Source organism: Dipodomys merriami, unplaced genomic scaffold (assembly GCF_024711535.1).
Source record: "Dipodomys merriami isolate MVZ:Mamm:240054 unplaced genomic scaffold, mDipMer1.0.p SCAF_28, whole genome shotgun sequence".
NCBI classification, from domain to species: Eukaryota; Metazoa; Chordata; class Mammalia; order Rodentia; family Heteromyidae; genus Dipodomys; species Dipodomys merriami.
In genome coordinates, this window is record NW_027204270.1 from 15,661,346 (window position 1) to 15,684,769 (window position 23,424).

Sequence of the window (23,424 nt, forward strand, 5' to 3'; positions counted from 1 at the left end):
GTAGTAATTTAGCTGGGAGCCAGTGGCTCATGCCTGTAATTCTAGCCTGTAAATCTCAGGCTGAGATATGAGGATTGCAGTTCAAAGCCAGCCGGGACAGAAAAGACCATGAGACACTCTTTTTTTTTGTTTCATTGTGGGGATTGAACTCCAGGCCTAGGCGCTGTCCCTCAGCTTTTCAGCTCAAGGCTAGTGCTCTACCACTTAAGCCACAGCACCACTTCTGGTTTTCTGGTGGTTAATTGGAGATAGCTCATGGACTTTCCTGCCTGGGCTGGCTTCGAACCTTGATCCTCAGGTTTCAGCCTCTTAAGTAGCGAGGATTATAGGCATGAGCCACTGGTGCCCAGCAAAACTGATTTTTTTTTTTGTCGGTCATGGGGCTTAAACTCTGGGCTTAGGTGCTGTCCTTGCTCTTTTCAGCTCAAGGCGAGTGAGTGCTCTGCCGCTTGAGCCACAGTGCCACTTCCAGTTTTCTAGTGGTTTACTGGAGATAAGAGTCTCACAGGGGTCTAGGAAGGTAGCTCAGTGGTAGAGTGCTTGCCTTGCATAAATGAGGCCCTGGGTTCGATTCCTCAGCACCACATAAGCAGAAAAAGCCAGAAGTGGTGCTGAGGCTCAAGTGGTAGAGTGCTGGCCTTGAACTGAAGAGCTGAGAGTCAGCACCTAGGCCCAGAGTTTAAGCCCCACAACTGGCAAAAAAAAAAAAAAAAAGATTCTCCTGGACTTTCCTGCCCGGGCTGGCTTTGAACTTCGATCCTCAGATCTTAGCCTCCTGTAGCTAGAATTACAGGCGTGAGCCACTGGCGCCTGGCTTAAAACTGATATTTTATAACACTGAATCTTGAATAGTACAGGACACATTTCATAGAATGTCTCAAACTGTGTTTGTCTTACTATTCCTTAAGGTGAGATTCAGATGATGCATACTTGCCAGAACTGATGTATTCCTCCTGATTTTGCCTGCAAAATGCATGTTGTCAATTCAACTCATTATATTAACATTATTTGGTTATTAGAGTGCTATCTACCAGCTTTCTCCACTTCAAGTTACTATTTTCCCCTTTGTAATTAATAAATATGTGCTCTGATACTTTGAGACATAGCTTACTGTGGATGATTCATGCCTGATTTCTTTCTGGTGGATGCCAAATGGTGAGTTTCCAATTCAATTGTTCCTTCCTCTTTGACAGCTAGCTTTCTTTAGAAGATATTCCATGTCCCGTTCCTCCCTTCCCCCACCTTAGGGCTTGAACACGAGGCTTGGACCCTGCCCCTGAATATCCTTTGTGCTCAAGCCAACGCTCTACTACTTGAGCTACAGTACCACTTCCAGTTTTTTCTGAGTAGTTTATTGGAGACGAGTCTTACAACCTTTCTTGCTCAGGCTGGTTTCGAACTGTGATCCTCAGATCTCAGCCTCCTGAGTAGCTAGGATTACAAGTGTGAGCCACTGGCATATGGCTCTCTCTTTTTCCTTCCTTTCATGCGGGTATTGAGGCTTGAACTCAGGATCTGAGCACTGTCCCTGAGCTGCTTTGCTCAAGGCTAGCACTCTACCACTTGAGTCAGAGCTCCACTTCTGGCTTTTTGGTAGTTTAACTTTCCTACTCAGGCTGGCTTTGAACGTCTGTCCTGAGTAGCTAGTCTGTTTGTAGGCATGAGCCACTGATGGCTGACAGGTTTTTCTTTTTCTTTTTTTTTTTTCTTTTTGTTGGTTGTGGGGCTTGAACTGGGCCTGGGTGCTGTCCCTCAGATCTTCAGCTCAAGTTGAGTACTCTACCACTTGAGCTACAGCACCACTTACGGTTTTCTGGTGGTTTATTGGAGATAGGAGTCTCATAGTCTTTCCTGCCCGGGCTGGCTTTAAAGCGCGATCCTTAGATCTCAGCTTCCTGAGTAGCTAGGATTACAGGTGTGAGCCACCAGCACCCGGTGGGAGATTTTTCTTTAATCTATCTACCATCTCACTATGAAGCCATGGACTCATAATAAATTATGATCCTATTGTCATTGGTTGGTTATCCTACTGTTAATATTTTTTTGCCAGATTTATCTGTGGGATATGTGCCCATTTCTAGTTGACTTTTTAACATGTCTCTATCCGATATTTCATTGATTGAGTAAGCATGTACTTACTGTTGGGGATCAGCAAGATATCTTGTTAAAGGTTAATCTTTGTAATTTCCCTCAGGGTACCCTGCTTTTTGTGTGTGTGTGTCAAATATTTAAAAATTAAGATCTGTTGATTTAGATTTGTGAGCTCACTTCCCATGACTAGGGAAAGGAGGTCTTAAGTGCCTCTGCCTCTCCAGGGCTGGATGCTAGACATGCACCACCACATCTGGCTTGTTTCTTCTGAATTTAGGGTTTCTTCCACCTTTGGGTGTGTGTGTGTGTGTGTGTGTGTGTGTGTGTGTGTGTGTGTGTGTGTGTGTGTGTGTGTGTGTGTGTGTGTGTGTGTGTGTGTGTGTGTGTGTGTGTGTGTGTGTGTGTGTGTGTGTGTGTGTGTGTGTGTGTGTGTGTGTTTATTGATGGAGCTTGAGCTTAGGGCTAGGGCATTGTCCCTGAGCTCTTCTGCTCAAGGTTAGCACTCTACCACTTTGAGCCACAGCTCCATTTCTGGCTTTTGAGTGGTTAATTGGATATGAGTCTCACAGACTTTCCTGCCCAGGCTGGCTTTGAACTACTATCCTTAGATCTCAGCCTCCTGCGTAGGTAAGATTACAGGTGTGAGCTACTTGCAGCCAGCTGTATCTATGTTTGAAAAAATAAAATAGCCCTAACTCAGTAACACATGAACACACATATTCAGAAAACTTACGTATATGCATATGTGTTTATAATGTACCTTATTTCTACTGTGTGTTTTTAATTTTTTTTTCATAGACGAAACTGCAAAGGAAATCCAAATTGCCTCGTTGGGATTGGTGAGCATATTTGGCTAGGAGAAATAGATGAAAATAGTTTTCATAACATCGATGATCCCAACTGTGAGAGGAGAAAAAAGGTAAACTGTCATTTTCTTTCTTTCTTTTTTTGTTGGTCATGGGGCTTTGCTTGAGCCACAGTGCCACTTCTGGTGGTTATTAGAGATAACAGTCTCACAGACTTTCCTGCCCGGGCTGGCTTTGAACCTCGATCCTCACATCTCAGCCTCCTGAGTAGCTAGGATTACAGGTGTAAGCCATTGGCGCCTGGCTAAACGGTCATTTTCTAAGTCACTGTTGTGTGAAATTCCTTAGTTTTGGCTTTTGTTTTGTGCCTGTGATTGGAAACCACTACTGGGATGGGAATGTGGCCTGCAGGTAGAAGAGTTGTTGTCTCATATGCTTGTGGCTTTGGATTCCATCATTAGCACTACAAGAAAACAAGAAACTTTGATTATATGTAACCTAAGACAAGCAGTATAACTGAAGACTCATGGCTTGAATTGGAACAGTTTTTTTTTTTTGTGATTAAGTGATTACATAATTTCCCAAATTTCACAGTATTGTGGGATAGTGATGCTTAGTTAAATTCACAAACACATTCTCACTTTCATGGGGCAAATTGTCTATCGTAGTCTATAGCATTTATGAGTTTTATGAGCTTTGACAATGCAGTTATTTCTTCCACATTGGGTGATATGTACATTTGTTTTGCATAGTGTCAGCTGTTGAATTGGAACAGTTGTTAAATTACCTGATTTTGGGGGTTGGGCTAGTTAGACATCACTAGCCATAGTTAAATTGTGTGCAACTCATCTTTATGCATGTATATGTGTATGTATGTGCCAGTACTGGGGCTTGAACTCACAGCTTTGCACTCCTGCTTGTTTTTTTCTCTGTCAAGGCTGGTACTCTACCATTTGAGCCACATTTCTACATGTAGCTTTTTATTAGTTAGATTTAAAAGTCTCATGGATTTGTCTGTCCAGGTTGTCTTCAAACCTAGATCATTAGATCTCAGTCTCCTGAGTAGTTAAGATTATAGGTGTGAGTCATTGGTGCCTGGCTTAAGTTTATTTTTTGTAGTTCTGAGGACAAAACTCAGGGCTTTTACATACTAGACAAGTGCTCTGTCACTGAGCAGTACCCAAGCCTATGACCTTAGGCTTTCAAGCTAGTCTGATATAATCCAGTAAGTCTTTGAATAGTTTTAGTTTGAATGTAGAGTCTGTGTTCACTTTAATATTACCTATTTTATTTTGTACTTAAAATGTTGGTACAAGAAGTGATAAAATTCAGGGGCTGGGAAGTTGGCTCAGTGGTAGAGTGCTTGCCTCGCATGCATGAGGCCCAGGGTTCGATTCCTCAGCACCACATAAGCAGAAAAAAGCCAGAAGTGGTGCTGTGGCTCAAGTGGTAAAGCGCTAGCCTTGAGCTGAAGAGCTGAGGGACAGCGCCCAGGCCCAGAGTTCAGCCTACACGACCAGATCAAAAAAAAAAAAAAAAAAGTGATAAAATTCAAGCAAATTCCTATAATGCTATGTAACTTGGTTTTTGTTTTTGTTTTGTCGCTCGTGGGGCTTGAACTCTGGGCTTGGTCGCTGTCTCTGTGCTCTTCGGCTCAAGGTGAGCACCCTACTGCTTGAGCCACAGTGATACTTCTGGTTTTCTAGTGGTTTATTGGAGATAAGAGTCTCATGCACTTTCTTGCCCAGGCTGGCTTTGAACTGTGATCCTCAGATCTCAGCCTCCTGAGTATTTAGGATTACAGGCATGAGCCACCGGTGCCCGGCAACTTTGCTTTCTTGAGCTTATATTTTTTAATGTTATTTTGTACTTAAATATTTCATGTATTAGAAAAAAACCACTACAACAACAGTACATTGGTAGCTCATGCCAATAATCCTAGCTACTCAGGAGGCTGAGATCTGAGGATCACAGTTCAGAGCCATTGGGCAGGAAAGTCCATCTCCAATTAACTACCAGAAAACGGAAATGGCGCTGTGGCTCAAGTGGTAGAGCACTTGCCTTGAGCCGAAAAGCTCAGGGACAGTGCCCAGGCCCAGAGTTTGAGCTCCATGACCGAAGGAAAAAAAAAGAATGTAGCAAAGGAGCTGGGCACCCGTATTCCTAGTTACTCAGGAGGCTGAGATCTGATGATCACAGTTCAAAAGCCAGCCTGGGCAAGAAAATGAGATTCTTATCTCCAATAAACAACCAGAAAACCTGAAGTGGTGCTGTGGCTTAACAGGTAGAGTTCTCACTTTGAGCTGAAGAGCTGAGGGACAGTGCCCAGGCCGCGTTCAATCCCCCATGATAAAAAAAAAAAAGTAACAAAGGAAAAGCCTGGGTTATACATGTCCAGATAATCTATTTGAGAATCATCTGTTCTCATTTTAGATTTAAATAGCTAGAGAAGGCAATGTATATGTTAAGAGTTGAGTTATCCACTGCTGTGGTCAAATGATAGTGGTGCTTGCATGAAAGTTATGCCCACCTGCAGCCACGAGAAATGTGATGTGGTTTTTACCATGCCAGTTACCAGGCTTACAGATCCTTACTTTGAAAATACAAGGAAACCTTTTATAAACTTTTACCCTCATGGGGAATTAATTTTATAATTATAATCTTGTGTTTGTATAGAACTCATTTGTGGGCCTGACTAACCTTGGAGCCACTTGTTACGTTAACACATTTCTTCAAGTGTGGTTTCTCAACCTGGAGCTTCGGCAGGCACTGTACTTATGTCCAAGTACCTGTAGTGACTACGTGACAAGAGATGGCGTCCGAGAGGAGAAAGGTTGGAAGGCATGGTGGGGGAGGGCTTACTTTCAGTGCTTGGCCACTAATTACTGACTGTAAGGTTCAGCCAAAAGGAAACTGCCACCTGGTTCAGGCAGAAGAGAGTTTATTGAGGGGGAGAGCTAACTGCTGGCCTGCAAGAGATGGAGGTATACAGAGAAAGATGGAAAGGAAAAAGAGAAAAAGAGGAGGGAATTCATATTGAGCTAGATTATACAGGGAAAGGTGGGAGGCCAGAGGTGGGACCACAGCGGTTGTGGAAGTGATCTCTGAGCCCGGGGAACCTTTCACTATCGGAGGGGGGCAGGACTAGGGTGGTTCAGGAAATGACCTTAGCGGATGTGGAAGTGACCTCAGAGTCTGGGGTCCTTTGCCGACTCACAGTCAGGTGATTACTAGTTTCTGGCAGGTGAAGAGGAAAGGGGAAGGGGCTGTAAGTATGATGCTTCATTCCTATAGTTCTTAATTAATAGTTTATAAATAAAGCCTTTAATAGTGTTTGTAAAACATTTTCAAACATTCTGGACAAGGGTGTGTGTATTTGAAACAAGTCTCACACTATGTAGTTAAGGCTGACTTAAGCATAGATGCTCATGCATATATGTAGCCACCCTGCCCAAGGGAGAAACAGGAAAACCTTATACTTTTCTATTAATAGATTATGAGCCTCAGACAATTTGTGAGCATCTCCAATACCTGTTTGCTTTGCTGCAAAACAGCAATAGACGATACATTGATCCTTCAGGATTTGTGAAAGCCTTGGGCTTGGACACTGGGCAACAGCAGGTAGGAAATATTTTTAATATTTTTGGCGTTCAGAAGTACTTAATGTAAGGTATATTAAATAGCTGATGAGAACACCAGATGCTGTTCAGGCAGGAAAAGAAGTTTATTTACTGAACTGCTGCCCCAGCCGTGCATGGTGATGGAGAGGCATGGTCGAAAGAGGGGAGACCCACCCCCAGGTCAGGAGTTATATAGGCCAGGGACAGGAAGAGATGTGACCTGGTGGGGTAAAGGTGTGACCACATTGGATCTGGATGTGCCCTCGGTCTGGGACCCTCCTATGGTCACATGGGAGGTGTGATCTGAGGGCCACCCAGGATGTAACCTAGCAGGAGGGAGGTGACTATTTCCAGGTGTGCCAATTACCTAGGTAACAGAGATACTGGGCAGAAACTTAGCCAAGAGGTTGGGAGGTGTCTGCACAGGGCCTACATGGCCCAGGGCAGACCTTACACCTAAGTGTTCTTTTTTTCGTGTTCATAAAGTAGGATGAAATAGAATGCTTTTTAAGAATTAATATTTTTCTGTTTTTGGTTATCAGTGTCTTTATTTGCTACTTAGTATATACTTTACATCTGATTGCACTTCTGAAAATAAACATGTGGGCTCAAACTGACTCACCATAGCTGCAGTCCTTCTTTTAAAATGCTAAGGATAGGAAGTTTCTGAAACCTGTAAAATTTGTATTAGAGCTTGTCAAATAAGATAGAAATTTTCTTTTTATTCACATTTATAGGATGCCCAGGAGTTTTCTAAGCTCTTTATGTCTCTGTTGGAAGATACATTGTCTAAACAAAAGAATCCAGATGTGAGGAACATTGTGCAGCAGCAGTTCTGTGGGGAGTACGCGTATGTAACTGTGTAAGTCTGTTTGACTTTGGCAGTTCTGTGGGGAGTACTTGTATGTAACTCTGAGTCTATTCCGACTTTTTCATGGTACATTTTATTGTAAGACTGTTGCTTGTATGTTGTCTGATTTTCAGTCCAGATCTGTTTTGCCTTTGTGGGTTATCATGGGACCTGAAATATTTATAGCAGTGCGTTTCTACAGGAACGGGTAAACAACTGACTTGCTAATTGCAGTTGGCCCCAACCAGGTGTTGTTGGGAACTGCATCTGATTCAACTCTTGCCATTCACTGTATACAGACTGTGTGGAGTGATTTCAAAGAGGAAGACTCGAGCTGGCTAGAAAACTAAGAGCAAATGTATAGTACTCCTTTTGGATTTCCCATGCATACAGTACTAGGTCTCACCATACACTTTCTGTTTTTAATCTAACTTGTAATATATAGCATAATTTTTATGAGAGAGAACAAATGGCGATTATAAGTTTTTTTTTATGTCTTTCTAGAATGTGATACAATAGTATTTTATTGCTTGTCTCATTCTAATCTTAATTTTATCACTCTTTATTGTAGTTGCAATCAGTGTGGCAGAGAATCTAAGCTTTTATCAAAGTTCTATGAACTGGAGTTAAATATCCAAGGCCATAAACAGTTAACAGATTGTATCTCAGAATTTTTAAAGGTATTGAAATTTTGATTATATATTGTTGCTACTCATTAAGAGTTATTTGTTCCTTTTGTACAGCATTTTTACAATAAAAAACATACAAATATAGTTATATGCTATTCTGAATGGTATTTTGATTAAATTATTATTTGACTAGTTCAGCTTTTTCTGTGCATGAAATGCCAAGTACTGACACAGGCAGCATCTTAAAGTAATTTTTGGCTACTGCAAGTTACTTTGTGTGTAGTTATGTATTTTTGTACAACATAGATACATAACTATATACACAGCATTTTACTTTTTTTTTTTTTGGGTCCGGTCGTGGGTCCTGAACTCTGGGCCTGGGCACTGTCCCTCAGCTCTTCAGCTGAAGGCTAGTGCTCTACCACTTGAGCCACAGCGCCACTTCCAGCTTTTTGCTTATGTGGTGCTGAGGAATTGAACCCAGGGCCTCAGGCATGCAAGGCAAGCACTCTACCACTGAGCCACCTTCCTAGCCCAAGCATTTTACTTTTTTTTTTGTCGGTCGTGGGTCTTGAACTCTGGGCTTGGGCTCTGTCCCTCAGCTCTTCAGCTCAAGGCTAGCACTCTACCACTTGAACCAACCACGGCACCACTTCCGGCTTTTTCTGTTTATGTGGTGCTGAGAAATCAAACCCAGGGCCTCTTGCATGCAAGGCAAGCACTCTATCACTGAGCTACCTTCCCAGTCCAGCATTTTCCTTTTCATATAATGACAGTTAGGAAGCATTAAATACATTTTTTTTTTTAATGCCATGAGGCTTAAACTCAGGGACTGGGTAATATCCCAGATCCTTTTTGCTCAAGGCTAGTGCTTCATGACTTGAGACACAGCCCCACTTCTGGCTTTTTTGGTGTTTAATTGGAGATAAGATTCTCACAGACTTTCCTGCCCAGAATGGCTTCAAACTTTGGTCCTCAGATCTTAGCCTCCTGAGTAGCTCGGATTACAGGCATGAGTCATTGACTAAATACATTTTTTTTTTTTTTTTTTTGGTCAGTCATGGGGCTTGAACTTTGGGCCTAGGCACTATTCAGCTTAAAGTGAGCACACTACCACTAGAGCCACAGTGCCACTTCCAGTTTTCTGAGTGGTTTATTGGAGATAAGATAAGCCCAGGCTGGCTTTGAACTGAGATCCTCAGATCTCAGCCTCCTGAGTAGGTAGGATTACATGGGTGAGCCACTGGCGCCTGGCTTTCGCTCCATATTTCTATAATCCTCCATGCCATATTTTTACATTTTATACACATGGACAGAGTAGTACTAAGGTTTGGAAGCCCTGCTTCCCCCCACTACTTTATATAGAGAGAGGTACAGTGTCGTTCCTTTTTGGCTTAATGGGAAACTTCTAGAGGAAATTTTAGTTGCCAAGTATGACATGTTGGTAATAGATGAAAATATTGTATACAGCTTCCTGTCTTAAAATATTGTGCTTTTCTACTTCTTTAGAACATATATTAGAATGCCTGAAGTAATGGTCTGTTGAATATATTCAGCTGAATATTTCCTGAGTACTTTGTATGAAGCAAAAGTTCAGTAGCTGGGACCCTGAGTAGGATTACAGCTGTGAGCATTTAGCACTACATTTCTTTCTTTTTTTTTTTTTTTAATAATTTTTTTATTGAGATTAAGTGATTACATAAATTTCTCAAATTTCACAGTATTGTGAGATGTGATACTTAGTTAAATTCACAAACACATTTTAACATTCACAAAGCAAATTGTCATTATCATAGTATATAATGTTTGTGAATTCTATGGGCTTTGACAATACAACTATTTCTTCCACATCAGGTGATATGTACCTTTCTTTCCTTTTGCTTAGTATAAGCTATTCCCTCTTTCCCTCTTTTTCCTTCCCTCCCATCAGTGCCCTTGAGTTGCTTAGTTTGTTTTCATCAATGTCCAGTGCAGCTGATGGGCCCCTCTGTTGCATATTTTCCCATTTCCTTTTAATTCTGGGCCCTCCTAGCTTCCCTCCCATCCATATATAGGGTCAAGAACATGTAGTCATTTAGAATTGATATGACAAGTTGAGTGGAGGTCCTTTGTTTCTCGAGTCCTGTTTACTTTGTCATATCTCCTTGCATTTTGGATTTAACATCCACATATCAGGGAGACCATAGCACTACATTTCTTTAAAAAAAAAAACACCTTGTGTTAAAAAAATCATATTACTTTAAATATCATTGCAAATAAATTGATAATATTAGAGCTAAGTTACTGTTAATCTTGTGGGTCTCTACTTTTTTTTGTTTTTTTGTTTTTTTTAATTTATAGGAGATGAATCTCACAGAATTTCCTGCCAGGGCTAGCTTAATTTTTATATTTTTTTCCTAGCCCTGGGGTTGAACTCAGGGCCTGGGAACTACCCCAGAGCTTTTGCTCAATGCTAGCACTCTATCACTTGAGCCACAATGCCACTTCTGCCTTTATGTGGTACTGAGGAATTGAACCCAGGGCTTCATGCATGCTAGGGAAGTACTCTGCCACTAAGCCACATTCCCAGCCCAGGGCTAGTTTTGAACCATCATTCTCAGATCTCTCCTGAGTAACTAGTATTACAGTTGTAAGCCATTGGTGCCTGGCTGATATCTTCTTTTTTAACCACGTCTTATTTCCTGATCAGGAAGAAAAGTTAGAAGGAGACAATCGATACTTTTGTGAAAATTGTCAAAGCAAACAGAATGCTACGAGAAAGATTCGACTCCTTAGCCTTCCTTGCACTCTGAACTTGCAGCTCATGCGTTTTGTCTTTGACAGGTAAATATGTTCAAGTACTGAGGGTCTTTGTCAGACTTGCAGATTGGCCATGGGAAGGAGATAATAAAATAATTGAACTTTAAAAGTTAAGGATTTTACAATGTATGGTATAGATGATGCCTATGATCTTGAAATACCAATATTTCAAAATGTCATGGTTTTATAAGTAAAAAAATTTTAAACAAGCCAACTGTGTAGAGCTGAGAACTATAGAAGTAGGAGAATTTATGTTTTGTTGATGGTGGTCTCAAGGGTACTGTCCCTGGGCTTTTTTTGCTCGAGGCTAAATGCTCTACCACTTGAGGTACAGGGCCATTTCCAGTTTTCTTGTAGTTAATTGAAGATAAAGAGTCTCACAGACTTTTCCTACCCTGGCTGACTTCAGACTGTGACCCTCAGATCTCAGCCTTCTGAGTAGGGAATTTTTACTTTTTTATGATAAGAAATTACTAAAAACTGCAAATGAATTACCTTGATACACTTTTATTATATGTAATATGGTACAGGAAGTTTTTTTTTGTTGTTGGTTGTGGGGGTTGTACTCTGGGCCTGGATGCTGTCCCTGCACTCTTCAGCTCAAGGCAAGCGCTCTACCTCTTGAGCCACAATGCCACTTCCAGTTTTCTAGTGGTTTATTGGAGATCAAAGTCTCACAGACTTTTCTGCCCAGGCTGGCTTTGAACCATGATCCTCAGATCTCAGCCTCCTCAATAGCTAGGATTATAGGTATGAGCCACCGGCATCCAGCAGTACAGGAAAATTTTATACAATAATATCTTCTCTTCCAAGGGACTGTATTTTTCATCTTGTAACTGAATTGAAAGCAGTTTTGCACATGTCCAGTGTTCTCTTGATATAAGCTATATTTGGAACTTAAGCCTTTTATCCTGTTCATTTTTTTTTTTTTTTTTTTTTTTTTTTGGGTCTGGTCGTGGGGCCTGAACTCTGGGCCTGGACACTGTCACTCAGCTCTTCAGCTCAAGGCTAGCGCTCTACTACTTGAGCCACAGCACCACTTCCGGCTTTTTCCTTTTGCTTATGTGGTGCTGGGGAATCGAACCCAGGGCCTCAGCCATGCAAGGCAAGTGCTCTACCACTGAGCCACCTTCCCAGCCCCTGTTCATTATTATTTTGCACAGTCATAAAGCAGAATTTTTTTTTAATTGTGAAAATACTGTACAGAGGAGTTACAATTACATGGGCGAGATAATGAGTACATTTCTTATCAAGCATTGTAGCCTCCTCCTTTGTTTCTCCATAAAGCAGAATTGTTTACTGATCATACATACAAATTATTACAATGCTAAGTGAAATCTAGCTGCTGTTGAGTTTGTTAAAATACCTGGTAGAGGGCTGGGAATGTGGCTTAGTGGTAGAGTGCTTGCCTAGCATTCATGAAGCCCTGGGTGTGATTCCTCAGTACCATATAAACATAAAAAGCCACTGTGGCTCAAGTAGTAGAGTGCTAGCCTTGAGCAGAAGAAGCTCAGGGACAGTGCCCAGGTCCTGAGTTTAAGCACACCTCCCTTCTCTTCCACTCCTCCCCGCCCCAACCCTCCCCTCCCCCCCCCCCCCCCCGAAAAAAAAATCTGGTAGAAAGAGCTGGTCACCAGTGGTTCACACTTGTAATCCCAGCTACTCAGGAGAATGAGATCTGAAGATCGCAGTTGGAAAGCTGGCCTGGGCAGAAAAGTCCCTGTGAGACTCTTATCTCCAATTAACCACTCAAAAAAACAGAAGTGGTGCTGTGGCTCAAGTGGTGGAGTGCTAATCTTGAGTACAAAGGGACTCAGGCCCTCAGTTCAAGCCCCACACTGACCCCCCTTCCCCCCAAAAAAAGCCCCAAACCCTGGTAGAGCTTATCCATTGTTTTCTGATTGTTTTCTGTCTGTGGTATATATAAATGTAATCAGCTTTTCTTTTGGTTAGGCAAACTGGACATAAAAAAAAGCTGAATACCTACATTGGCTTCTCAGAAATTTTGGATATGGAGCCTTATGTGGAACATAAAGGTAAATTTTAAACAAGCAGTGATGGTTATAATGCTCAGAGCTGTAACTTGTGATCTTGTGATGAGTAACAAATATTTGCTAACCTCTGAAAACAAAGGCATTTGGGGGAGATGTTTCTCACATTGCCTCTCAGTAGAGCACCTAAGTCAATATGACTAAGGACCTAAAAGTTAATACTAAAGAATGACAAAGGTGTTTTGCTACCCTGAACTCACGTACTTGTTATCTTAGTCTAAATATTGTTGTCCTGACTCCATTGGGTTGGTGTCAGTGGCTCATGCCTATAATCCTAGCTACTCAGGAGGCTGGGATCTGAGGACTGCAGTTCAAAGCCAGCCTGGGCAGAAATGTCTGTGAGACTCTTAACTCCCATTAATCACAGGAAAAGCCAAAAGTGGCACTGTGGCTCTAGCCTTAAGCAAAAGGAGCCCAGGGACAGTAGTTCAGGTCCCAGGACTGGCGAAAAAAAAAAAAAAAAAAGTCTCACAGACTTTCCTGCCTGGGCTAACTTTGAACTGCTATCCTCAGATCTCAGCCTCTTTTTTTTGGGGGGGGGGGTCAATTGTGGGGCTTGAACTCTGGGCCTTGGTGCTGTCCCTCAGCTCTTCAGCTCAAGGCAAGTGCTCTACCACTTGAGCCACAGCACCACTGCCAGTTTTCTGGGTTTTTTTTTGATAAGAATCTCAGATTTTTTTGCCTGAGCTGGCTTTGAACTGTGATCCTCAGACCTCAGCCTCCCGAGTACCTAGGATTACAGGAGTGAGTCACCATCCCTTAGCTTTTTCACTCAAGGCTGGTGCTCTACTACTTGAGTCACAGTTCCACTTCTGGTTTTTTAGTAGTATATTGTGGAGATAAGAGTCTCACAGTGGCTCTGATGGCTCACGCCAGTAAACCTAGCTGCTCTGAGGATCTCAGTTCAAAGCTGGCCTGGGCAGGAAAGTCCCTGAGGCTTTTTTTTTTTGTTTGTTTGTTTGTTTGGTTGGTCATGGGGCTTGAACTCTAGACCTAGATGAACTCTCCAGCTCAAGGTAAGCGCTCTACCACTTGAGCCACAGTACCACTTGCCACAGCACCACTTTTCGGGTGGTTAATTGGAGATAAGAGTCTCATGGACTTTCCTGCCTGGGCTGATCTCAGCCTCCTGAGTAGCTAGGATTACAGGTGGGAGCCACTAGCGCCCAGCAACCCTGAGACTTTTATCTCTAATCAACTACCAGGAAACTAGAAGTGGCCCACCTGTGGCTCAGCATGGTAGAGCACTAACCTTGAGTGAAAAAGCTCAGGGAGAGTGCCCAGGCCCTGAGTTCAAGCCCCATGACCAACCAAAAAAAAGTCTCATTGACATTATGGCTAGGGCTAGCCTAGAACCCTGATCCTCAAATCTCAGCCTCCTGTGTAGCTAGGATTACAGGCATCAGCCACCAATGCTCAATTAAGTGTGAACACTTGTTTCTTGTAAGCATATGGCCCTAACTAGTTAGGATAAGGTCCATTGTGCTTCAGTTTATCAATCCTGAATGCCCTGATCCTGTGTTTTATGTGGACGTAACTTATACAGGCAATGGAGATTTGGAAATAGTACTCTGTTTAAGGTAAGGTCTGCTGCTTTTAAATTCTATCAGAAGTGTTAAGATGTATAATCGTTGCAGCTTGTACTTGAGCTTCAAGACTAGTATTGTCCAAAATATCTATTCCATTTTCCCTTTCTCTCTGTGCAGGTGGCTCTTACGTGTATGAGCTCAGTGCGGTTCTCATACATAGAGGAGTGAGTGCTTATTCTGGCCACTACATTGCCCATGTGAAAGATCCACAGTCTGGCGAATGGTATAAGTTTAATGATGAAGACATAGAAAAGATGGAGGGGAAGAAATTGCAGCTAGGGATTGAGGAAGATCTAGGTAAAACCTTTAAGTTGTGAGTGCCCTTTTCAAATACAAATTATTTTGTTACTAGAAATATTTTTGCTACATTATTATGGCTCAGGATTGTTACATACTACTAACCTGGATGCCTTTGGCTTGTGCCTCTTGTCATAGTTGCTCAGGATGTTTTCAGAGCCAGTCCAGGCAAATCCAAGAGACTTATCTCCAGTTAACCATCAGCCAAAAGTGGAGCTGTGGTTCAAGTTTTGAGCAAAATAGTTTAGAGACAGCACTCAGGACCGGAGTTTAAGCCCCATTGTTGGCACATGTGCGCTCTCTGTCTCTGTGTCTCTCTTCCTCTCTCCCTCTCCTTCTCCCCTTTCTTCTCCATCCCCCTCCCCCTCCTCTTTGTTTCCCTCTCTCTTCCTCTTTCTCTTCTCTCCCTCTCTTTCTTCCTTCCCCCATCTCTCCCTTTCTCCCTTTTGTCCCCCTCTCTCCCTTTCTCTCCCTCTCCCTCTCTCTGTCCCCATCTCTTTTGTCCCCCTTCCTTCTCTCTTCTCCCCCCTTTCTCTCCTCTTCCCCCTTTCTCCCCTTTCTCTCCTCTACTTCCCCTATCCCCTTTCTTTCCTCTCTACTCCCTCATTCTTCCTCTCCTCTCTTTTTTCTCTCTAAAAGGTTTGCTAGGCAAATGTTCTACCACATGAACTATATGCCTCCAGCAGTTGATTTTAGTTTTGTTGTTTTTTTTTGGTTGGTCATGGGGCTTGAACTCTGAACCTGGGCACTGTCCCTCCGCTCTTCAGCTCAAGGCAGTGCTCTACCACTTGAGCCATAGCAGCGCCATTTATGGTTTTCTGGTGGTTAATTGGAAATAAGAGTCTCATAGACTTTCCTGCCGGGCTGGCTTTGAACCGCGATCCTCAGATCTCAGCCTCCTGAGTAGCTAGGATTATAGGCGTGAGCCACTAGTGCCTGGCTGAATTTAGTTTTTAACTAAATTAAATGTCGTTCAACAAGTAGATATAAGCAGGACAACTAGAAAATGGGAAAGTAGTAAAAATCTAAAATGACTTTTCAGATTCCATAACTTTCTGTTTTTTTTTCTTTTTGAGACAGGATCTCCGTATTTAGTACAGGTTGATTTTAAATGAAATTTTCACCATTTTTTGTAGCTTAAGCTATTGAAAATTATCATGAAATTGTATGTAATCCTTTGTACCCTCAATAGTGATGTTAGTCTGAATTTAATTGAATTTAAGACTAATATTAAAATAACAACATAGTAGTAGTGCTTTATTCCAGATTTGTCCTCAGAAAACGTACTTTGGTTACATCTTGTAAAATTGGAAAATGGCAGGTGAGAGTAGATAATAATCATTTAAAAAATATCTCCCCGATTTAATGACCTCAATATATTTGTTTGGCTTTTTAAAATGTTTTACTTCCATGTTACCATGTCTTTCATAAGTATTTTAGAAATTGTGTCCCACTAAAGCCTAAACAAACCCTTGGTGATCTAGTTACATTCTTTTTTATTTCTCTTCCCCAGCAGAACCTTCCAAGTCTCAGACACGGAAACCGAAGTGTGGCAAAGGAACACATTGCTCTCGGAATGCGTACATGTTGGTTTATAGACTGCAAACCCAAGAAAAACCCAACACCACAATTCAAGTCCCAGGTAATCTCATTCCCAGGATTATATCAGGCAGATGTTTTAGAATGAGATACCCAAAAGTTAATGACAGACACCAGATTGCTTCTGGTATGAATTTGATTCCATATGGTAAATGTCAGTGGAAGTTGTGCTTATATGCTTGCATAAGTATGTGTGTGCTTGTGTGTGCTGGTCATGGGGCTTGAACTCAGGGCCTAGACACTGTCCTTGAACTTTTGTGCTCAAGGCTACTCTACCACTTAAGCTACAGCTCAACTTCTGGCTTTTTTTTTTTTTTTGGCTCATGCTATTATCCAAGCTACTCAGGAGGCTGAAATCTGAGGATCGCAGTTCAAAGTTAGCCCAGGCAGGAGAGTCTTTGAGACTCCTTCCTTTGATTAACCACCAAAAAGTCAGAAGTAGAGGTGTGGCTCCAGTGGTAGAGCACTAGCCTTGAGCAAAAAAGCTAAGGGACAATACTCAAATTCTTAATTTAAGCCCTAGGACTGGCTTACATGCACATGCACAAACACTGAAATCCCAAAAGGTAATTCACTTTTGGTTTTATTTTGTTAAGTTTATAATAGCAAGAGTTGATGCTACTGGCCTGAAGGGAGTTGTATCATTTTACCTAGTACTTATGTGCAAGCTGCGGTATCTGTTTTGAAGTGGTATTTTTGAACCATTTCTTATTTTGAGTGATTGATGGTGTTGAGAACTAGTTGAGGCAGGTCACTTAGGTTTTATTTCAGTGGGTATCCTTTTCAGTTTTGTCTTTGGAGCTCTTTAACAGAAGAGAGACCATGCATAGTAGGTAGTTCCCACCAAACTGTGTTGTCCAGTTTTTGATATTATTTAAAGATCAGCATGGTTCTTCCTTTATTTATTTGTTTTGTCGGTTGTAGGGCTTGAATTCTGGGCCTGAATGCTGTCCCTCAGCTCTTCAGCTCAAGGCTAGTGCTCTACCACTTGAGCTACAGCGCCACTTCTGGTTTTCTGGTGGTTTATTGGAGATAAGCGTTTCACAGACTTTCCTGCCCGGGCTGGCTTTGAGCCTCGATCCTCAGATCTCAGCCTTCTGAGTAGTTAGGATTACAGGCATGATCCACCAGTGCCCGGCTCTTTTGTGTTGTTGTTGTCAGTTGTGGGGCTTAAACTCTGGGCCTAGGTACTGTCCCTGCACTCTTCCGCTCAAGGCCAGTACTCTACCACTTGAGCCACAGAGCCACTTCAGGTTTTCGAGTGGTTTATTGGAGATAACCCTTCCCTGTCCCAGCTGGCTTTGAATCTCCATCCTCAGATCTCAGCCTCCTGAGTAGCTAGGATTACAGGCGTGAGCCTGTTACCCGGCTTTTTTTTTTTTTTGATTGGTTGTAGTACTTGAACTCAAGGTCTAGGCACTTTCCCTGAGTTCTTTTGCTCAAGGCTAGTGCTTTAGCACTTAAGCCACAGCTCCTCTTCTAGTTTGTGAGTGTTTAATTAGAGAGAAGGGTCTTATAGGGACTTTTCCTCTTGGGCTGGCTTTGAATCCTGGCCCTTAGATCTCAGCCTCCTGAGTAGCTAGGATTATAAGTGTGAGCCACTGGTGCCTAGCTGATTCTTTTGTCTTTTTTTTTTTTTTTTGGTTGGTTGGTTGTGGGGCCTGAACTCTGGGCCGGGACACTGTCCCTGAGCTCTTCAGCTCAAGGCTAGTGCTCTACCACTTGAGCCACAGTGCCATTTCTGGCTTTTTCTGCTTATGTGGTGCTGAGGAATAGAACCCAGGGCCTCATGCGTGCAAGGCAAGCACTCTACCACTGAGCCACCTTCTCAGCCAGTTCTTTGGCTTCTAAAACCAAGATAATCCAGCCGGGTGCTGGTGGCTCGCACCTATAATCCTAGCTACTGAGGAGGCTGAGATCTGAGGATCGTGGTTCAGATCCAGCCTGGGCAGGAAAGTCTGTGAAACTCTTACCTCCAGTAAACCACCAGAAAACTGGAAATGGCACTGTGGCTCAAGTGGTAGAGTGCTAACCTTGAGTTAAAAGAGCTGAGGGACAGCACCCAGGCCCAGAGTCAAGCCCCATGACTGACCAAAAAAAAAAAACCAACAAGATAATCTCTTATATTTCTCTCTTGAATAGCTTTTCTTCAAGAGCTGGTAGATCGCGATAATTCCAAGTTTGAGGAGTGGTGCATTGAAATGGCTGACATGCGTAAGCAAAGTGTGGATAAAGGAAAAGCAAAGCATGAAGAAGTTCAGGAGCTGTACCAAAGGTTACCTGCTGGAGCTGGTCTGTAAGATATTCTAGCATAGCACTATTGCCATAGAAGTGTCTTGTGTTTTCATGTTCACAAAAAAATGTGTATGAGCAAATTTTTCCCTTCCCTTTTAACCCACAAAAGCCAGAAATTGTACTCTGAAATTACAGTGTAAACCAGCCATGATATGTGTGCTGTGTAGCATCTTACATTTTTATTTTCATTTTCTTAGGGAAGTATTCTGCATACCTAACATAGATTTTTGTGCTTGACACATACCCCTAGCTGTTTTACTTCTTTGTAAACACAGATCTGGTTTAAATACTACTGAAATTTTCTTTTTCTTCACATACTATTTATCTTAAGATAGGCATAGTTACTTTACTTTTCTATCAGTAACAATTTTTAATATTATTAGATTAACTTGAAATGGAACCACAAATGTTCTAGGAGTAGAAAAGCTTTCTAGTTAGTTCCTCTTTGGTTCCTTAGAAATAACCCACTCAGCCCAGCTCATCCTTTCCCATTGTGTCTACTCACGTTTACCTACTGTTAAGGAAGCCAATACTTTTAAGGTATATATGCCCCTGGTCACTTTAGATTCCTCAGACCTTACTCCTTTTCACATAAGAGAATAAATTGAGTTCTAACAGGAAATCAATGATCAAGCATAATTATGCCTTATCTTTTTTATATCTTAATTTTCCATCACTGGCATAATTGTAAAAACCAAAGGTGACTACAAATACTAAATTTGTAAGAATAGTTTCTAAAACTCTAGAAGTTAATCATATGTTTAGCACAGCTGGTTTTAATCCCCAGTATAACAGCAACAAATATCTTAACTATTTTTGACTGTTCTTTATAAGTTGTTACATTCACTCTGCTTAAAGATTGACATTCACTCTGTTTGAAGATTGGCATTATCTGAAAGTATTGCATTGACCTTTATATACTAGGAAATGACTTGAAATGAACCCATGGTTCCCATTACTGAACTCGCACAGTTCTGTTCAAAGGAGGTGGGATATGCAACAGAAAGGAACTTCCCCAAAACCTAAAGAGGAATACTATAGTGAGAACTGAGGGTGAAGCTCAGTAGTAGCACACTTTTTTAGCTTAGGAGAGGCCCTGGTTTGGATCCCAGGACATTAAAATGAAAAATTGGCTGGGTGCCCCCAGTGTCTCATGCCTATAATTCTAGCTACTCAGGAGGCTGAGAGTTGAGCTTCACAGTCAGCTCCATCAGACAAATCCATGAGAAACTTACCTCCAATGATCAAGGAAAAAACCAGGAGTGAAGCTGTGGCTCAAATGGTATGTTTCTAGCCTTAAGCATAGCATAAAAACTCAGAGACAATCAATGCTCATGCTCTGAGTTTAAAAAAAAAAAAAAGGAACTGGGCTTGGATGGCTCACACCTATAATCCTAGCTACTCCTGAAGCTCAGATCTGAGGATTGTGATTCAAAGCCAGTCCCAGCATGAAAGTGTGAGACTCTTATCTCCAATAAACCACCAGAAAACCGGAAGTGGCACTGTGGCTCAATTGGTAGAGCACTAGCCTTGATCTGAAGAGCTGAGGGACAGCGCCCAGGCTCAGAGTTCAAGACCCATGATAGACCAAAAAATAAAAAATAAATGCCATTGGGAACCATTCTTTATTTAACTACGTACTTCAAGTTAACAGCACTGCGCTTCTAATAATGCTTAGTGTATTGGAGTCTATGCTTATGTTTATGCTTATTTCTGTCTTTTATACTTTTGTCAAGCACTTTACATTTCTTTGTTATTTCCTTACATAGTAAAACTTACATAGTAAAGTGAAGTCTGTTTTGCTCTAAAATGTTGTAAAAGTTCAAAGTCAATGACCATGGTTTCCTGCTGCCAGTTAAGACTCTTCTATTGTACAGTTTTAAAATCCAATCTTGGTACAACATATTTAAAAATTGGGCCGCTTAGCCAGGTGCTAGTAGCTCACACTTGTAATCCTAGCTACTCAGGAAGCTGAAATCTAAGCATCACAGTTCAAAGCAGCCTGGGCAGGAAAATCCATGAGACTCTTATCTTCATCCAATTGGCCACCAGAAAACTGGAGTGGCACCATGCTCAAAGTGATAGAACACTAGCTTTGTTTGAAAAAGCTCACAGACAGTGGCTAGGTGTCTTGAGTTTAAGCCCCATGACCGACAAAAAACAATAATAACAACAACAAAAATGGGCCACTTATCCTAAAATTGGAAATACCTATCCTTTTGGTCCTGGTAATTTAAATTAGAATTTTTAAAGTATTGTAAATGTTTTTGATATCATGACTGCTTTAGACTCTAACTTTTCACAATTTATTCCATTAAAAAGCCAAGCATTCTTTTGAACTTTGGTTATTTCTAATACTCCTTCTTGCCAAATATTTTAAGTTACTTTTTCTTTCTTTCTTTCTTTCTTTCTTTCTTTCTTTCTTTCTTTCTTTCTTTCTTTCTTTCTTTCTTTCTCTCTCTCTCTCTCTCTCTCTCTCTCTCTCTCTCTCTCTCTCTCTCTCTCTCTCTCTTTCTCTCTCTTTCTTTCTTTCTTTCTTTCTTTCTTTTTTTGGGTCCGGTCATGGGACCTGAACTCTGGGCCTGGGCGCTGTCCCTCAGCTCTTCAGCTCAAGGCTAGCGCTCTACCACTTGAGCCACAGTGCCACTTCCGGCTTTTTTCTTTGTGCTTATGTGGTGCTGAGGAATCGAACCCAGGGCCTCATGCATGCAAGGCAAGCGCTCTACCACTGAGCCACCTTCCCAGCCCTTAAGTTACGTTTTTTGGTCCATTAAACACTGAAATTTCATACATCTAATATCTCCCCATGGATACAAAATAGTTTTGGTTTTGTTTTTTTTTTTGGGTCCAGTCGTGGGGCCTGAACTCTGGACCTGGATGCTGTCCTTCAGCTCAAGGCAAGCACTGTACCACTTGAACCACAGTGCCACTTCCAGCTTTTTTCTTTTTGCTTATGTGGTGCTGAGGAATCGAACCCAGGGCCTCATACATGCAAGGCAAGCAGTCTACCACTGAGCCACCTTCCCAGCCCCACAAAATAGCTTTTTAAGGCAATACTAGGTGGTTTACTGAATTGCAAATACCAAAAAACCATCTTTGATACCTTGCCACGGGTCTTTAGTGTAAACATTGCTGTCAGTAGTCTTTGTTAGCTCTTAACAATCTATACAACTATTTATGGTGGTAGAGATGACTAATGGAAAGACAGACCTGTATAGTCTCAGTCACTGCCTACCAAACCTAGAAATCTAGAAAACTGACAGCATGATGTTAGAGCAGACTTAGACTCTGACTGTTCTTTCTTCCTTATCTTACATAAAATCATATGTGATTTTTCTGATTTTTTTCCCCTAGGTTTTTTTCATATTGAATTATTGGAAAACCAAGCAATAATCTTGGTTCAGAAGTTTTCTCTCTGACTGTAATAGAGTATTTAAAAAAATTGACCCTCCTATCTCCAATTCCCACTGTTGCTCTTCAGGTCAGGGTTATAGTCACCCTGGGCCTTGAATTCCCATAGATTACACCTGGCAAGGAGTTCTTTATGCACTTTGATAAGATAGCCCAGGTTCTTTTTCCTTGTCATGGTTAAATTCTGAAGTTTTATTCATTCTGTTAAAAGCAGTGGGCAGCTGGGCGCCTGTGGCTCATGCCTGTAATCCTAGCTTCTCAGGAGGCTGAGATCTGAGGATCGCGGTTTAGAGCTAGCCCTGGCAGGAAAGTCTATGAAACTGTTTATCTCCAATAAACCACCAGAAAACAGGAAGTGGCACTGTAGCTCAAGTGGTAGAGTGCTCGCCTTGAGCTGAAGAGCTGAGGGACAGTGTTCAGGCCCAGAGTTCAAGCCCCACAACCGACCCCCCCCCCAAAAAAAAAAAAAAAAAGCAGTGGGCATTGCACTCCATGCATCCTTCCCCACCCACTTGGAAGCCAGAAATCTGGAGAATTGTTCTTGAATTTTGTCCTATAGTCTCCAGATTCCCAAGTATTGTAGGCCTGCAGGTTAAATCTGACAAATGGCAAGTAAAAATGGGAGGTATGTTGAATGTAATTAGCCATTCAGGGACCAGTGTAGGATGCCAAAACTATTGTGCCTGTTCTACATCTTAAGGTGTCCTCTTTTATATATTGTGTGAATGTATAATTAACTTTTCTGTATCTCTTTTCTTCCAAAAAGCTCAAAATACTTCACATAACTTATCTTTTACACTCCACAACATCTCTGTGAGGTAGGTAGAAGGCAGGTATTATTACCTTCATTGTACAAATTAAAGACCTGGACATAGAGAGTTTAAGTGACTTGCTCAAGTTCAGTTTCTCAGTGGCAGAACTTGGATTAGACCTTGGCCTCACCTGGCAGTCCTGTGCTCTTCCTCTACCAGAGTCTTGAGAGCTCAGTTGAAGGCTTGAGCGTGCTTGGTTTTGGCACAAATAGGGGATTTGATAGTAGCACATTTTGTTTTGTAAAAACAAATGTTTGACACTAAAAATGGGAGTTTCCTATATGCGTAACCCTCTGGAGAGTGGTCAAGATGGGCATTGCATTGACATGTCTACCCCAGAGATCTCGTCAGTAGTATGTAATACAAATATATAAATTCAACCTCTGTATGTTTTCTTCTATGTTTTATGCTGGGACTCACGGGAGATCTTTGTAAGTAATCAAAGTTGTCCCTTTATCTTTAATTTTGGCTTTTAGGGAATTCTCTGGCTCCCTTTCCCCAAACTGAAACTCACTTAGAAATTCTTGGTTTGTCTTAATTTTTGCAACTTCAAAATCAATAATTTAAGTTCTAAT

At 41.7% G+C, this 23,424-nt stretch overlaps 1 protein-coding gene across 2 annotated transcripts in view; it reads left to right on the forward strand.

Moving 5' to 3' along the window:
- Positions 1-23,424, forward strand: part of Usp48 (ubiquitin specific peptidase 48) — a 71,111-nt gene that overhangs the window by 11,411 nt on the left and 36,276 nt on the right. Inside the window, exons 2-11 of one of the 2 annotated variants that reach the window (XM_070037699.1) lie at positions 2,890-3,010; positions 5,574-5,730; positions 6,391-6,518; positions 7,255-7,379; positions 7,939-8,047; positions 10,686-10,819; positions 12,749-12,831; positions 14,553-14,732; positions 16,246-16,374; positions 18,474-18,623. In XM_070037699.1, coding sequence (XP_069893800.1) covers positions 2,890-3,010; positions 5,574-5,730; positions 6,391-6,518; positions 7,255-7,379; positions 7,939-8,047; positions 10,686-10,819; positions 12,749-12,831; positions 14,553-14,732; positions 16,246-16,374; positions 18,474-18,623 — 1,316 coding nt within the window. The remainder of the gene's footprint in view (positions 1-2,889; positions 3,011-5,573; positions 5,731-6,390; positions 6,519-7,254; positions 7,380-7,938; positions 8,048-10,685; positions 10,820-12,748; positions 12,832-14,552; positions 14,733-16,245; positions 16,375-18,473; positions 18,624-23,424) is intronic. The other variant, XM_070037700.1, reaches the window with a different exon arrangement.